This window comes from Paroedura picta, chromosome 1 (genome assembly GCF_049243985.1).
Source record: "Paroedura picta isolate Pp20150507F chromosome 1, Ppicta_v3.0, whole genome shotgun sequence".
Lineage (NCBI taxonomy): Eukaryota > Metazoa > Chordata > Lepidosauria > Squamata > Gekkonidae > Paroedura > Paroedura picta.
In genome coordinates this window covers 134,905,680-134,923,337 of record NC_135369.1, presented here as the reverse complement: position 1 = coordinate 134,923,337, position 17,658 = coordinate 134,905,680, and the positions used below count along the sequence as shown (strand labels likewise).

At 44.4% G+C, this 17,658-nt stretch overlaps 1 protein-coding gene across 1 annotated transcript; it reads left to right on the top strand.

Moving 5' to 3' along the window:
- Window positions 1-5,422: 5,422 nt before the first annotated feature.
- On the top strand, window positions 5,423-7,325 carry GJA10 (gap junction protein alpha 10). The gene has a single exon (XM_077349617.1). The coding sequence runs from the start codon at window positions 5,592-5,594 to the stop codon at window positions 7,203-7,205; it is 1,614 nt and encodes a 537-aa protein (XP_077205732.1). The 5' UTR covers window positions 5,423-5,591; the 3' UTR covers window positions 7,206-7,325.
- Window positions 7,326-17,658: the final 10,333 nt, after the last annotated feature.

Below are 17,658 nucleotides of genomic sequence, written 5' to 3'. Positions count from 1 at the left end.
GGCCCTTCAAAGTGTTCCCGTGAGGACCCTAGCAGTTGCCTTTTGCACCAGCTGCAATTTGGGGGTCAGGAGCAAGGGCAAACCCACGTAGAGAGAGTTACAGAAATCCAAGCTGGAGCTGACTGCCGCATGGATCACCATGGCCAGGTGTTCACAAATAGGGCGCTCGTAGCCGTGCTTGATGAAGGTGGAAAAAGGCCTGGCTGGCTACTCTTTTGACCTGTGTCTCCATGGTCCACAAGGCATCTATGCTCATTCCCAAGTTCCTGGCCCAGGGTGTGGGAGTAAGTTGCATCCCGGCCAGGACAGGTAAGCGCACTTCCTGTTCTACCGTCCTTCCCAGCCACACAGGACCTCTGTCTTCGAGAGATTGAGTTTCGGTGACTCTGCTCAAGCCATGCAGCCACGGCATCCAAACATCTGGCAAATGGTTCTGGCGTGGGAGTCCAGGCAGCCATCCATGAGGAGATAGAAGTGGGTGTCATCAGCATATTGGTGACAGCCCAGCCCAAAGATGTTAAAAAGCGTGGGGGAAAGCACTGCTCCCTGAGGCACTACACAAGGGAGTCAATAGGAGCATGACAACTCAATCCCCACAGCTACTCTCTAGGTCCAATTATAGAGAAATGAGCATAACCAACAGAGGGCTGTACCCCATATCCCAGACCCAGCAAGGCTGTGGGCCAATGACTTGTGGCCAACCACATCAAAGGCGGCTGACAGATCGAACAAAACAAGAATTGCCAACCTGCCCTGATCCAGCTAGTTGTCGGAGATCATCTGGGCAACCAGCACTGCCTTCACCCCATGGCCAAGACAGAAGCCAGACTGACGTGGGACAAGAGATTAAGTTTAATCCAAGGACTCCAGGAGCTGGTCCGCTTTGTAAGCAAGAATTTGTATGATTGTGGCTTGGTAACTTTTCGATACTCTTTCCTAATGCCAATTGACTTGCAATTAACTGTAGAGCAGGTCTTCAAAGTATCCCACTGCTGCAAGCCTGACTGAAGGGAACAATGGGATCCTAAGGCCATCACAAACCTTAGGGTATATGTACTTAAGGCTGCAGTTATGCAAATAATTTGAGAAGTTTAATTTGCAGTCTCTGCTTCACACCAAATGGTAAGCAGCAATAAATTAATACAGTTCATGGCCCTATTTCCCCCCATTAGTGTCTGTATGAGCAGCAATAAAGGGGGGGCTTAATTCGGGGCCAGGGATGGGGACATCAAAGAAATCTTCATTTCAGTTTGCCTTGGTTGGTGTGAGCCCTGTGGGACAGGAAGAAGTTCCACTTACAACAGAGTAATACCTGCCCAAATGAAAAGGAAGTCTGGGAAAATGGATTTCTTATTTTGAATCCAGTCTATCCTGCCAACCTGATCACTCTCCTCCTCCTCTGAGCTTCTAACCAATCTGTCTATCCTACTAAGCAATAGACTATGAAATCGGACATGACCGATTGATCACTAAGCATCGATTCACTCAAAAACTAATGGAATGTCAAGGAAACACAAGAACCATGAGCTCTGTGAAGAGGTCACTTACTCATTTTGCAAAAATAAACACATTTACCAGGAAAGTCTCACGTGGATGAAATTAGTGGCAGCATTACAAAGAAGTATGTCAGAAGCTTTAGGGAATGGCTCTGTAGGAAACCACTGATGGAAATAATTGCACGATAATTCTGGCTAGAGGCTCTGTTCTGTTACCAGCCAGTCAATCAACCTCTGCCTGGGTACTGTGGACTCGTTGCTTCTGCTATTCGCGGAACTATGAATTCTATTCCCTGTGTCGACAGTGTAATATCTTGGGAGTCTGCTATACCAAAAACAAAAAAGAAGCTAACATTCAAGGATGGGTATATATTATTAATTTGCAAAAATTGATCTGTTAATAATATTCCAGCGAGAGAATTACTGTTAAGGTAAGCAGCAGAACAATATCTAAATTCATTTCTAAGACCGTTTATGCACTGGGAACTTCACTGCCCCAGCTCTCATGCAGGAATACAAATCAGGGGCGGATGAGGTGCACCGGGCCAAATGCTCCCCCGTGTGGGTGCAGGGAGAGGTGGGGCAACCTACTACAACTAAAACTCCAGCCTGCAGCCCGGCATGAAACCTCCAGTGCATAAACGGTCCATGTAAAACCTATTGTGGTAATGATGTTTTATTGTGAATTGTTTTTTTTTATAGTTATAGCAATGTTGGTGTAAGTTCCCCTTCTGTGAGAACGTTTTTATTCTTAATCATACTTGGAATATTATTTCAGGTCTTACAGTCTAACTGTAAAGATGTCTTGTTGAGTCCCATTTATTTCAATTTATCTTATTACCACATAATTTTGCCCCAATTAGCTGCCACACCGAGCAACAATGAAGGGGTATAGAAATGTCAGTTCTGTGACTGAAAACTGCTGGAGGAAGATAGGTGGCCTTGCTTCCCTCATAAGGAAGTACTTCTTCAGCCACCATCTATATCCTCTAGCATCGTTCACTAGCACAGGGGGCAGCGCTGGCTATTAACAAGCGGCTTCAACAAGAGATCAGGCAAATTCCTGGAAAACAGGTCCATGAACAGTTATTAGCCATGATGATAAATAAGCAGAGCTTCTGTGCACAGGAGTACCACACCTTTGGCCAAGAACAGATAGCAGGTAATGGCTATTGTTTTCATGTTGGGGTGCTGAGTTTTAGTGCACTGCTGCTGGAAAGGGAATGCAGGATTACATGAAAACCCATCAGGCAAACTGTGATATTATTGATGAACCACCAGACCTTTCAACTCAGTGGCATCCCTGAACACCTCTTAAAGCAACCATTCCTTGCTCTTCTTCTTCTTCTTTTTAGTCCTCAGTTCACTTTTGCTCTTCTACATAAGCTCTGTAATTGCCCCCCATTAAAGTCATATCAGTTTCCTTGAAAGAATGTAAGACAGCCACTAAAGGTGAAAACTTGGGGCCTTTTCGCACAGGGATCTTTGTTGCAAATTGTTTGCGGAATGAAAAATCGCCATTTAAAATAGTGGAATTCGTCGTTATGCATACCTGCCTTTGTAGTGGAATCAGTTGCGTTTTTTAGCGTTTCCCACAGGCTTCCGGTCTCGGCAGAAATCGCTAGAAAGGAAGCGCTATTGCCAAGCTCGTCCCGCCCCTGGCCGTCAAGCAGCCAATGGGCAGCCGTTAGCATGCTCCCAAACAGCCCCTTTCCCTTTAAGAAAGGTTTTAAAAAAAAAAAAACGACCCATAGCAACGAATCTAGGTAGATTCGTTGCTACGGAGAGACCCATCCAGCTGCCTAATGTGAGCTGTCGTTTGATTGTATGATCGTTTGCACGCTGCCTCGAGTGATAAAAAAAAAATCCCCCCCCCCTCTCACGGGCCGATTTTCGGCTGAATTTATTTGTAAAAAATAAAGGGACTTTATTTCAGCAAACGGGCTTTTCAGTGGTTTGTGCTTAGTGACTAAAGGTGAAGGACTGAAGCCAGGGAAGCCTCTAAACAGAAAGAGGCTCGCCGGTGCGTTTATCCCCGCTCGCTCGGAGAAAAAAAAATGGCGATCGCTTCGCCGGAAGTTTGGAGGAGAGAGCCAGGGGGAGGGACTTTGAAGAACCAGCAACAATGGTAACGCACAGGTCTTTAGCGCTACTGTTGCAGATTGGTTGCAGGAGTGTATCGCTATCCGGAGGGTGAATCCACTTTTCTCGATTCCCCTGAAAGCGCCACAACGAAGCGCTTTTTGCTGATTGGTTTCAGGATTGTTGCAGATTGTCTACGACGTCGTGGGTTATGGCAAATTAGTAGCGTTTCCAAATAGCAACCATTCTGCTACTTTGAAGCCGTGCGAAATGGCCCTTGCTGTACATTGTCGTAAATCCTCTGACAACAGGGATACAGGAAACCCATGACTGGTTTCCCCTCTGAAAATTTCCAGAAGGGATGAATGCTGAGATTTATTTTGTTATACTGGGTTTACTTCAGATCCCACACAGCTCAGAAAGTAGGAAACCTTTGAATGTCGCATGAAAGAACAGCCGTAGCAACAATATCAGCAGCAGGGTTGTTCAGCTATCAGTGTGCTTCTGAAGGTGCCACTGGACCTGAGCTTCTTTCTGCTGCTTCAGACCACACAGCTACACGGTTGACTCGCCCTTAATTCTTCAGGGGTTTCGAGCACAATAGGGAGCACAGTTCTGTGCTTATCTTGGCATGGGCCTGGGTGAACACTACCAGGGGACAGGAAGCGTCTGAGTTCCTAGAATGTAAGTTAGTCTGAATATGGCCTCAATTATCTATTAATCCACATTTCTAGAAGTTGTTGCTTTCACTGCACAGACAATGGAGGTTGAAATGTAGTGTGAGAGCACCACTACTGCTTTCTCATCTTCTGTGTGTCCCTCCATGAAATTCAGTACTCTGGCTGCACCTCCTTCTTTACACATTGCAGGACTCCGGGGTTTGTTTTAACACGTGTTGGTAACCATGGGACAAAAATCACAGTAAATTACACAATCCACACATGTGGCCAGCATGTAGACTGAAATTCACCTACTGTGTATAAACAAAGCAAGCACACTTTCTTCACTTCTCTCCTGCAGCAGCGTAGCATTTCTTGTTCTCTGCGGCATATGCTGCTGCCTTTTGTTTGGAAGCTTTATGGTTTGGAATAAGGCTAATTTCAAGAGCAAATCTTAGTAATCCCTTCAATGGAACACCCTTCCGAATGGGCATCCAGTGAGCAGTCTGACAGAAGGTCATATATGGTATACCGGGCTCACTGTCTCCCCCCACCCCCCAGCGATTTTACAAACTCCCCCAGATGCCAGTTTCCCCAAACTTTAGATTCCAAAATCCCAGGAAAAGGCCTCCCTATGTGTTGCAACCGATGAAGAAAATAAGATGATAGAAATACTTTCAAAATCAGCCTTTTGTGTGGTCTGTGTGTTCAGTGGGCCTGGGACATACAAAGGCCTAATTTCTAAAGGGTCTTCTGTTTGTTTTGTTTCCTTTCTCCGTTGAAATGGTGTTCTTGCCATGAGGCTTACTGAGTGGCCTGAGGCCTGTCCCTCTGTCCTAGCTTACAAAGTTGTGAGGATTAAAACAGAGGGGCAGAGAACGGCATGCACCACTCTGAAATAGTTGGGAGGTCTCATTTGCAAAGACATGAGGGGACAAAAATGACTTTCTTCTGGTAGAAATCAAGAGTCATGGCCTAACGTACTTCCTGAAAAAGGCATTCCATAATACTGAAATAACTACTGAGAAGGCAGGGCATTCCTAACTTCTGGTTACCACATGAAGCTTCCTGTTTATAGATCCTCTTTGACATATGTTCAGAACAGCATAGAGACTTGGATTTTGGATAGCTTCTTTAAGTGAGTTTAACACCATTGATCTCCCCGCCACAGCTCTGTTGTTTCTTCCAGCCACATTTAGAAAAAATTATCTGAGAGATTCCTTCAGGTTAGACTGCCCCTACTAGAAACTTCAGCAATGATGAGATTCCTTCATTTTAATCAGCAAGAATCAGAAATATTTTTCTGCACATTCAGATTCGCATAAAACACAGTCATCATTCATCCCTTAACGTTATGTTACACTTTTATGATTTCAGAGATGAACACATGACTATGGGGGACTGGAACTTGCTGGGCAGCATCCTAGAAGAAGTGCATATCCATTCCACCATAGTGGGCAAGATTTGGCTTACTATCCTTTTCATATTCCGGATGTTGGTCTTGGGTGTAGCGGCCGAAGACGTCTGGGATGATGAACAAACAGAGTTTATCTGCAACACAGAGCAACCTGGCTGCAGCAATATCTGTTATGACAAAGCTTTTCCCATCTCTCTTATCCGCTACTGGGTGCTACAGGTCATCTTTGTCTCATCCCCTTCTCTAGTTTACATGGGCCATGCGCTTTACAGACTTCGGGCTTTGGAGAAAGAGCGACAACGGAAGAAAGTCCACCTCAGAGCCCAGTTGGAGGAAATGGAGCCCATTTTGGAAGAACACAGGAGAATAGAAAAAGAGCTTAGGAAGTTAGAAGAGCAAAAGAAAGTGAACAAGGCACCCTTGCAGGGGGCTTTGCTGAGGACCTATATCCTGCATATTCTGACCCGGTCAATATTAGAAATAGGCTTTATGATAGGTCAATATCTTTTATATGGGTTTCAAATGTATCCGCTCTATAAATGCACTCGTCCGCCCTGCCCTAACACGGTGGATTGTTTTGTATCCAGACCCACAGAGAAGACCATCTTCATGGTTTTCATGAACAGTATTGCAGCAGTTTCTTTGTTCCTGAATGTCCTGGAGATTGTCCATTTGGGGATTAAGAAGATTAAAAACACGCTTTGTAGCAAACCCAAGAAGGAACTTGTAGCTGCTGACGAGGATGCCAACATTTCTAATTCCAAGAAGAATTCAGTGTTGCAGCAGGTGTGCATTATGGCTAACTCATCTCCCCAAGGCAGTTTCAAATTTACGCCGGAGAAGCAGATTGGTCTGCCACTCTACGTGCCTATGGAAGAAGGATACACACTTACGGAACAGAACCAGAACCCGGCAAATGTGGACACGGAGGAACAGTGGCGCAACAACCAGAGAAGCCGGGCAAATCAGAACCAAGGCCAGCTCCATCACCTCTACAGACACGTGGAATACCCAGATGAGAGTGACCAGCACCAGTCCCACAGGCATCTCCCAAACACCATGGGCCAGCGACATGATGATTATCAGCACCAGAATGCTTCTTCCAGCAGTGAGGACACTCAGGAGTCATCGCTGCAGGGCACTAACAGCTATCGAAAGAACGAACCGTATATTCTGGACCAGTCCAAAAACACGCCACAGTCTGCCAAGGTTTCCATTAGCTCCAGTCATATGGAGAGCCCTCAAGCGGTTCTTCGGAAATCCAGCCGAGTGGTCAGCTGTAAGGACTTGGCGGAGGAGCATTGTGACTCTCCAGACAGTGGGCATTATCAGAACAATCGCAAATCCAGCTTTCTGTCCAGGGTGCTGTCAGAGAGCCAGCTGGACACCGACTCAGAGTCTTCGGACTCAAAGAATGGCTCTGGCTCAGAAGCGAAACGAAGGGATGACAGCAGTTCTTCCATCACCCCACCGCCTCCTTCCGTAATGGGACGCAGAATGTCAATGGCAAGTAGACCAAAGCGGCATTCCTTCTATACCCTGCTAGTGTGAGTTGTTCCTCCTTAGCACAAACCTTAGCTTGGACCGCCACTGAGTTTTACAGGCTAGCCTGGAATGATACTGAGATATAGTCTATGTAGTCCTTGCAGGTTTTGCTGCTTGGTTGGCTGCCACAAGTATGAGGCGATAAGGCAGAGAAAAAACATTTTTTAATGACAACTTAGAATGGTTTTATGGAGGGAAGAACCTTTGAGAAATCTAATTGTTTTAACAAAAGGAACAATTTTTAAACAAAACTTAACACATTTAGATACCATGGACCTTGTGGACATTTTATTTTAGAGGAAAATAATAGGAAGAGAAAAAGTTGTTTCTCTGTCTTCACGCTAAGGCTGTTGTCAACTTACAGAAGATATATGAAACATCCCTTCCCTAGCACTGCTGCTCAAATCAATTTTGGAGCACTCTGGGACTATTTGTAAACATTGGTTTTAAAGTCAGGAGGTCCAATAACAGGCCTGCTGTGCTATTTTTGGTTTATCCCTCAGCCTCAACGACAACTCGTAATGAAGGGATTATAATCTTACAAGTGATGACCCACAACAAAATGTTGCAGATTCTACTGCCCAATCGGCGTTCGTATAACTTGTAATTCTCAGCTGTCTGTCAAGAGTAAAAGTGACTATGCTGGAGGCAGGTGAGTGTGTGAGAAGAACCCTTGTCTCCCATCCTTCCATCTCCAGCCATGTTACCTCATCCTGGAAGCCTAGGAGCCAAGAGAAGGGCGATGGAGATGGGGGGATGGGGGGGAAGGAGCCTTGCTCAGCCACTCATCACCTCCTGATGCTGGAGGATGGTGGTAGCAGTTCCTTCCACCTTGCCTGCAACTTAAACAGCCTCGGGGGGGAGGGGGGCACAGTGATAGTGGTTCCTGCTCATCTTCCATCTGTCTGTCCATTTTGTCTGCTGCTTGGCAGTGAGGGTGTGTGTCAGCTCCTGGCTTCCCTCCTTCCCCCACCCACCAACTGGCTAACTTGGCTGACTGAAGGTGGGGGAACATTGCCTCCTCTGCACCCACCTGCAGCCATTTCATTCATGGGGGGGTGAGGGGGCTCTCGCTGCTTTGCCTGGGCCACCAGGATGTGGGCTTGCCTAGTTCCTCCTCTCAACCAGTAAGTTTACATTATCTGCATTTATGCAGATAACTTCTTCTGTTTGGGGTTTTTTATATTCTCCCCTGATACTTGACAGCCGGTCCTCTGAAACATATTTAGCTTTCATGCCTCTTGCTCACAAGGATTCTCCAACTGTGAGTGTATAGTCTATCTGCCCCTTAGAGAAGAAGAGGCCACATTGCTCCAGAAAGCACATATTGGCGGTGAGGGGTGGGGACTATAGCTGAATATCGATTCTGGTTGGGTAGCTGTGTTGGTCATAGAATCATAGAATTGGAAGGGACCTCCAGGGTCATCTAGTCCAACCCCCTAGACTATAGGAACACACAACTACCTGCCTACCCACAGTGCCCCCAATTTCATGCCCAAATGATCCCCCCCCCAAAAAAAACACAAAAATCTCCAGAATCTAGCCTGGCCTGGAAGAAATTCACCTCCCATCCCACAGTGGTGATCAGCAATTCTGAAGCAGCAGAACAAAGTTTGAACAAAATTTGAGTCCAGTGGCACCTTTAAGAACAACTAAGTTTCATTCAAGATATATGCTTTTGTGTGCATGCACACTTTGGCAAATACAAGCTTATATTTTCACTCAAGCTTTTTGAAATAGCTGAATATGTGCTCATATGTGTTAAGTGCCCTAGCCAAGTCTTGTCAGATCTTGGTGGCTAAGCAGGATCAGCTCCGGTGAGTACTTGGGTGGGAGACCACCAAGACATTCCGGGGCCACTATGCAGAGGAAGGCAACGGCAAAGCACGTCAGTTCATCTCTTGCCTTAAAAACCCTGTGGGGTCACCATAAGTTGGCTTCCACTTGACCACACTTCACACACATTCACATAGTTGAATAACATGCATCAAATGTGTACACAGAGACACACATACACACCTGACTCAAGTTCCCTACCTGTACCTCAGATATGTGATCTGTGTAATAAGGTGGAAATTCTGTTCATAAAATTAGCACCTCAGTGGCTGCTTTCATAAAACAGGGATAAGAAGAAAATGCAGCAGGGTGTTGGCCTTTCAAGCTAGAGAAAGTTTCTGCTCCTTTAGCAGAATGCAGTTCCATTATGCATACCATTATAGCCATGAGTTGTTGGATTTTCCTGAGTCTGGTATTCCAGTGTATGATGTTTGGTAACCTATCACCTTAGTACTGGCAGTGCCTTCAAAAATACCTGCATGGTCACTACAACACTTGAGCCAGCTGATAGTATGAATAGAGCATTACCATGTTTCTGCTGCCATAACATGTGGTCGAGAAGACAAATGCATACTAATATACATTTGTCTGTATGAATGAGGCCCATTTTCCCAGTTGACAAAATTCACTGTGGGGAACCTTAAGTGTAAGGATGGAATCCTGACCACCCACAGTCCTGTTCCTCTTGATGTAGGGATGAAAAGGCAAACAGACTCCTGCTGGCGTCATTGTTCTTCCTCACTTCATTCAGGGCTTGGGCTGCCCACTCACAACAATGGCAATACACAGGCATCTTTGTCTTGGACTCAGCCAGCTCACTTGACAGTAGTCTAGCCAGCTTCCTGAGAGTGGCAGCTCCCAGAGATCTTGCACGGGGCAAGAACTGCCCCTTACTAGGACTCAAGGGGTGTGTGGAGAGATGGCCCCAGCAAAATGATTCTGGGGTCTTATTTTGGACTTTTGCACAGGGATCCAGAATCACTAAGACTGTCTATGACTCCACAGTAGGTTTGAAAATAGCATCAGGAAAACCACAGATTTATGGAATGAATAAAATACATTCAAGCTATAATAATATCAAGCATACAAAAACAGCCAATAACTATTAACATGCTCCCACAAGCATCACTCAGCATATTGACATTACTGAACCAATGTAGAAAAGTTTGATTGCTAATTGTAATATTGATTAATTAAAATAGCACAATCAATATAAATGGTGTTTATAGAGCATGAGAGGGCAGGTCTTTGCCCCAAGAAGCTTATAATCTAAAATCTGATATAAAGAAGGGAATTGTAGATGGGGGGTGAACAGGGGAAAATATTGTGTTTGGGCTTAGTTTCAGTAGGTAAGAAAGTTTATGGTGTGCAGCCAACAGCCTCCTGGAAAAGGGATTTCAAGGCAATGAGTGAGGCATTGCTCCGTCTTGCTGTTTGCTTGACATCTTCTTTTGGGTGTCGCAGTTCTGTTGTATGATGGAAATAAGTTGGTTCCACTTTCCCACACTGAAAGCATGTACAGATTCAGCAACATTCCAGTACATTATGGGTTTAGATAACAAGGCTCCTGACTTAAGCAATTTCTTGTAAATTGCTTCTAACTTGCAGTTCATTATGCCATGCTTGATGTAGCCATTAGCAGCTGAGCAAACTGTAAGTGTAACTGATGTGTTTAAATTCAGAAGTAGATTAGAAATGGTGAGCATAGTTTGGCTGTCTACCCGTTCAAATAGCAGTGTTTTTAGGAGACACCCAATGAGATTAATATACAGCAATTTTAAAACAATAACATTTGGCCTAAGCTAAAGAATTTTACATCTCATGGATTTTTCTGTGACAGAGTTTAATTAACTCTTCCATTGATATCAGTGGAGTTTAACTGTGGCTATACCATGACTATATTGTCACAAGATGCAGAACTCTCAGTTTGAATAATATTTACCATCCAATAAAGCAAGATGAGTTCACAAAAGTTCACAGGCATGGTCCTGGAAAACAGGAAAGCACAATGATTTAGGATGACCATAATCAGTGCCAAGGAGTGGACGAATCTGTCCTCCAAAGCAGCATGCAGGGATAGATGCATTGTGGGTCTCAGATAATACTGGCCCCTATTTTAAGTCTATGAAAAATAATGGTTCGAATTGTTTTCAAGCAATGAGGAAATGCATATTTGCACCACTTACAGCTTTCTTTTTCACCTGCACTACAGAGTTCTACTTTTCATGTACGAAATACCCAAGAATGGCTAGGCAACAGACTTCTCCTACAATTTAATAGCCGACTTTACTGTATTTTCAGGAAGAGTAGCACTAGCACTGCTGCCACAAAAGGAGGACTGTTGCATGGAGAACGTGGCAGAGCCAGCCTGGCTCTGCTCTGCTACTTAGGAATTCCTTTGCACTCTAGCTATATCTATCTCTTATGGCTAACTAATGGACCTACACTGTATAAGGAAGGACTGACTTAGAGTACAAACAGAATAACTAGAAGAATAGTCTCCAGTACTGAGACTGAAAATACATTATTTGTTTCTTCTCTAAGCCAACTTAGCTTCGCTCTCTCCCTTCTCTCTTAGAATGTGCTACTAGAACTATCATCTATCATGAAAAAATAACACCGGTTTGGCAGCAGTGTCAAAACACAGCAAAGATCCCTCCTGTGCCACTGCCACAGTACAATCGTCAACATGAGGAGCACTTCTCTCCCCTTCCTGCTAAACCTTAACAGGTATACAACTCAAGGTGGACCACTGTGTATCCAGGATTTGCAGCAATGCATCTTGATTTTAATAACCGGACTTCCAAGTGCTGTGTGTGTTAACTAGAGGGAGCCAATATGCCTGTGCAGCTGCCGCAAAAAAGCTTCTGTAACTGAGAGAAGTCTATGGGAGGCTTATTTTGATTCGTAGGGCTGTCATGTTGCTATGCAGTGAAAGCCTGATACACAGCTTCACAACTGTAAGGATGGGTTTGTCAAACAAGACTGTTTTCTGAAAAGCTCTCCTACTTGTTCACCTTAGCGCATCCTGGGAGTCAATGAAAAAACAAGAGAGAAAAATAAGGGTTTTACAATTCAATTTGGAATGTTTGACAAAGAAGTCTAAATTTACCTCAGGACTATGCTGCTGCCCCACCTTGTCACACTAAATCCTGAGCTGTTTCCACATCGAGGTGATTTTCTGAGCTAGTCTGTGTGAAACTGCCCTTGTAGAGGGGATTTCATATGGCCAAAGTTTCTCTTTTACATAGCCAGAAATAAAAAACTCTATGTAATTGCAGACACTTCCAATAATCCTCTCCTTAAAAGGCAAACTGAGATGTAGGTGATTCTCTTCTGTGTTTTGTTTTGTTTTTAACATGAGTTATGCAGGATATGAGTTATGCAGGAATAACATAATACTTTTAACAATGTTTTGGGGGAAAAAGCCCTCCTCGTATTAGCAGAACCACTTATCATCCCCTCCTCTCTGCCCAAAGGCAAGCGATTATCCTGTTATGCTAATTTTTGCTGGGGACTGCCCCCTTGCAGTCATCATTAAATGGAAAGAGTAATTGACTGCCTCATCACCAAAATCCTGCAATTATGCTGTTTCCCCTTCAGACATAAGAAATTGCTCGGTGCCAATAGTTTCCTGCACAGGAAATACTGTTTTTAAACAGGGTTTTTTTTTTTCTTTGTGGGTGTGTGGAAATAATGGGATGTCAATGGTCTATGCATAAACATATGACAATAGCATGGGTAAACATGAACCACAATAACACACATGGGAAATCCTTGATGTGGAAGCAGCCCTGCCGTCTTTAAGGGTTTGATGGCCTGAGGTTACCTTATTTACCTGTTCTCTGAAAAATTAATAAACATGCTTTTAAAAGTGTGAAAAATCCATTGTCTTTGTTTTTGCAGCAGATCTAAAGGGGTCTACCCCTCCCCTCTATTTTTTCTATTATCTGAGACCAGATGAGGATTGCAAATAGGTTCCACTGTTGGATGAACTTACTGGTGATCTTTTCCCCTCATGGGGCTAACAGCAACTTTAGGAGAGAGATTTAGATTAGGCAAATAGCTCCTGGAGGGGGGTGGTTAGTCAGCACCATTTTTCAGAACAAATTCTTCTTATCCCCATTAACTGAAACTTGATTTTTTTTCTCAGTGGAATCCATTTTTGAAGCAGTTGGGTGTGAATTTTGGATTAGGCGTTTATATTCCTGCATCCTTGCTATTCCTCTATTTAGAGACCTCTCATATTTTAGGAAAGAACACTCAGCAGCAAATTGCAAGTAAAATCCTACAGCCTTGCACCATAAAATGTCTTGGTAAAACAATTGTTAATTTCCTGATTACAGAAATTATATGGCTCTTCCAGCTTTTCCCCTATCCCCACCTCCCTGAATGTGTGGGAAAGAGGGGTTTGCTTTGCAGTGGAGAAGACAAGAGCAGCTCAGAGGAAATTAAATCACTGTGCTATTTTTGTGTATGTGTTTTTTCTTTCTTATATGAGATAGCTGTGCATCCCACAATTTGACCTGATTCAGCATGGCCTGTCTGATAATAGTGGCATTATAAAAGGTCTTTAGAGCCTCTTGTGGCACAGAGTGGTAAGGCAGCAGACATGCAGTCTGAAAGCTCTGCCCATGAGGCTGGGAGTTTCAATCCCAGCAGCCAGCTCAAGGTTGACTCAGCCTTCCATCCTTCCGAGGTCGGTAAAATGAGTACCCAGCTTGCTGGGGGGTAAGCAGTAATGACTGGGGAAGACACTGGCAAACTACCCCGTATTGAGTCTGCCATGAAAATGCTGGAGGGCGTCACCCCAAGGGTCAGAAATGACCCAATGCTTGCACAGGGGATGCCTTTACCTTTTAAAAGTTTTTCATGCATTGAGAAAGTCACACCACTGAAAGTCCAGTGCACAGGTAGGCCTTGGAATTAGGCAAGCGCTGACTCTACCAATGTTCCTCTGAATCCAGGGAGAAGAGGAACAGTGCAGAGGTTGGCATTGCCTCATCTCCACTTGCACTTTTCTGGACTGGATGGATGGATGGATGTGGCTGGATGGTGAGAATGACCACAAAGAATGCATAGTTGGAACTCTGCCTGGGGCCTACAAATAGATTGGAACAGGACTACCATTGACCCAGGGGTTATAGCATACACTTGATTTTCCTTTGGGCACGTGTCAAACTATTTTCATGTGACAGTGAAGGCATGTGCAGCTGAATGCATGATTGAAACATCACACTTATCCAGGTACTGGTCCCCAATTTCATTTGTGAACACATGTTCACCTTTTCTTACAAGCAGAGGAATATGTGTGCATGCAGGATGTCAATGCATTTCCTAGAACATGTGAACAGGGCTTATTTTTGTACTCAAAATGGCCCAAGGCAAGGATGGAGAAGTGTGCTGTCCATCACCAATCAAGCCACTGGCGTGGCATTAGGCAATGGGTGAGTGTGACACTTGGGCATCCACAGTCTGCCTGGCCCTTCAGGGCTGCTGGTTAGGGGAAAGCTTCATTTCTCTCTCAACAAGGTTTGGGGCAAAAGGCATTTGCATCCTGTGTACTCTTAAAGATATAGTAGGTTGGATCTGATGAACTATGAGTGCAAGGCACTTGTGGAAGCTAATCTTCTCCCTCCCACAAGACACTTCTTGTGTCCCCTGAAAAGGCCGTGCCGAGGCCAGAGTACTTCCCAGACAAAAAGCCACAGGGTACGGTGGCGCCAGTCATAAGAGGAGCGAAATTGGGCAAAACCGCCCACCTTCCTTCTTCTAGCAGCGAAGACTTTGTGGCAGAAGCTCCATTTCTGGAAGAGACACCCAAGTAAGTGTGCACAGGACAGGGGTACAGAATTTGCCACAGACTGAGCACGCTCATCGATTCTAAAACAAAGAGGACGGTGTTTATTGTCAGAGTGCATTTGAGTGCACCAGGAATATCAAAGCCAGTTAACAGAAAACAGATATTATTCAAGTCTCAGTCACACATCATGGAAGAAATAAGGCAGCAAAATGTACCGAACCACTTCAAACTGCTGGGGGGGGGGGGGATAACCTTTTGGTGGTGTTCTCTGCCAGTAACAAGCCGGCACAGAATAAAAAGGAGCAAGGGTGGGAGGGACAGAACTGCTCCTCCTCCTATGCTAGGTTTCTATTTAATAGATATTCTTGTAGGAACAGACATTCAAAACTAGGATCCAACCGCTGCAGCCTCACATGTTGCAGTCTGTTTTCTCCCTGGAGAGCCTTCCTACTTCATTATCGCCTCATGTCCAGCATACATGAGCCAGCATTTACTATGTGCTACAACGTGCTTTTATATTTTTACGTACATGTGCTAGAACTAAGGAGCTTATTCAGCTACTAAAGACTCAGTGAAAAAGAAGAAACAGTGCCTTAGCAGTTTAAATGTATCTTCTTTTCATCTATTTTTATATGGGTTGTTATAGTTGTATTTCTGCTGCTTCATTTCTCTGAAGAACTGCATCGTAGAAGTAGGATAATAAGCCTTCTAAATTATGACAGTGATGTGCATGTGATTAGCACCTGTGTGAAAGTGTCACAGAAAGAGCAACAGATAAACCCAGTACACACACACCGAAGCAAATGAAGAAAGTGATAGAGGGACAAAAGCAAAAAGCAGTTAGGTGTAGCCTTCTGTACTTTGTTTTAAAGAGGAGCAATAGCCTCAGAATGCACACTATTTGCCTGAGCTACTATATAGCAGAACTAAAATGATTTTAAAAATGTAGGGGGAGAAATTCATGAACTCTTAGCAGCCTCTACAGCAAAGTCTTCCTATACAGGCTGACAAGTAAGTGAAATGGGAAGGCTTTGGGGAAATCTCTTTTTAATCTCCAAGTTTATAGAGAAAGACCAATGATGTACAGAAGGAAAGCAATGCATTTTCCACTTCCTGTAAACACAACAAGCAAAAGTGCTTCCAGCTACTTGTGAACTGGTAAAACAGCCTGACAGTAACTATTGTTTATCGAGTGGCCACCTGAGCAGGTTTTTGAAGCTCCAAAAAACACTTAAGGGTGTTGTTCCCCTGCCCCACACTATTTCCCACCTTTTGTAACATGAAAAGGGGGGGGGGACTGCCTTTCCCTCAGTTCCTCCATACCCCTGCTGGTGAGGAATAATGGTTGGATTTAGTTAAGAGCTCATGGCTTGTTTCTGCTTCATTGGAGCAGAGGCAAGCATGTGAATCCCAGTCCTGTTCATAATAATCCCTCCAGAGGTACTGGTACAGTGATCAGGACATCAAATACAGATCCTGTTGGAGTGGTGGACCTGAATGGTAAGGTGGTGGTGGTGGTGGGGGGTTGCGGAATTGTATGACAACAGAGGATGAGGGGTTCCAAGTCTAGGACTTCACCTTGTAAGATACAGTTGGTTGAGTACAGTGAATGGGCTGATGGAAAGGACATTCTCGGAAGGGTGCTGTCTCCTTGTCTGGTTCCAAATGTGGTTTATGAGGAGCTGGGTCTTTAGGATGAGGACAGTAAGGGTGGATGATGACAATGACTTGTGAGGCTTCTCCAAGTGTTCACGTGGAGCCTTTTAAGGTAGTAGTTCCAAGGAGCTATGCTCTGGGGATCCAGGGGCAGAGCCTGTAGTTTTCCCTGTTTTATTGGGCTGTAACTGTTTGGGTTCAGTCCTGGATCTATTGGAACCAAAGCTGCTTGGAAGACATTGAGTTTGGATCTTTTCCCTGAGAGGCACCGAATAAAGCCTTTTCCAGAGTACCTCTTTTAGCCAGGAAGCTCTATTATGCCTTGCCTTAGGTGTCAATTGGTGATAAATACAGCAGCATGATGTGTCACATTCTTCACCAAGGCATAAAGGGCATTTCTTGTCATTGTCTGCATGTGGGCTTTTCAGTCCACAGGACCAAATTATTTTTGAACAGCACTTTATTGACACTAGGCTTTCTAGAGATGGAGGACTGAAGCCTTTCCTTACAAACCTCTCTTAGCAGCAGCAGGGAAAGAACTGAGGGAAGAATGCTCCACCTTATCATGCTAGAAAGTTGGGAAACAGCATGGGGCAGGGAGATAAGGTGCCCTCAGATGTTTTTTGAGCTTCAAAAATCTCTCCACTGTGTGGAGTACTCATGTGTGAGTTCACAAGTACCATAACAATGAACCCCATAGGAGTGCAGCAGGATCCATGATGGAGTCTTTGCAGCACTTCCCTTGGATTTCAGCTTCTACTTAAGGGTGCTGTTGGACCACAGCCAAATGGGGGTGGGACCACTGTTTAGGGCTAAAAGCTTGCTTGGCATGATATCCAGGCACTCATTTCCAGCTGGCCTAAATTACTCTTCTCTTTCATTATCACAAATTGCTCAGAACTTAGGAGAAATGCTTCTTTACATGAAGAAGAAGCCATTTAGGTTTGAAGAAAGCACTAGCCAGCTAAGAGACGCTGTGCCCGAAGAGGTACCATAACAGGTGTTAGCTTCATCTGTTGAATTTGAAAGTCATGTCACTAAGAAGAGGCAGAAGCCCTAAATACCTACCGCAAATAGTTCCAATTTCAAAACCAGCTATATTGTTCCTATTTCTAGTAGACAAATAAAAAGTGGCTATGGAAATACATAAAGCTTATCCATTTG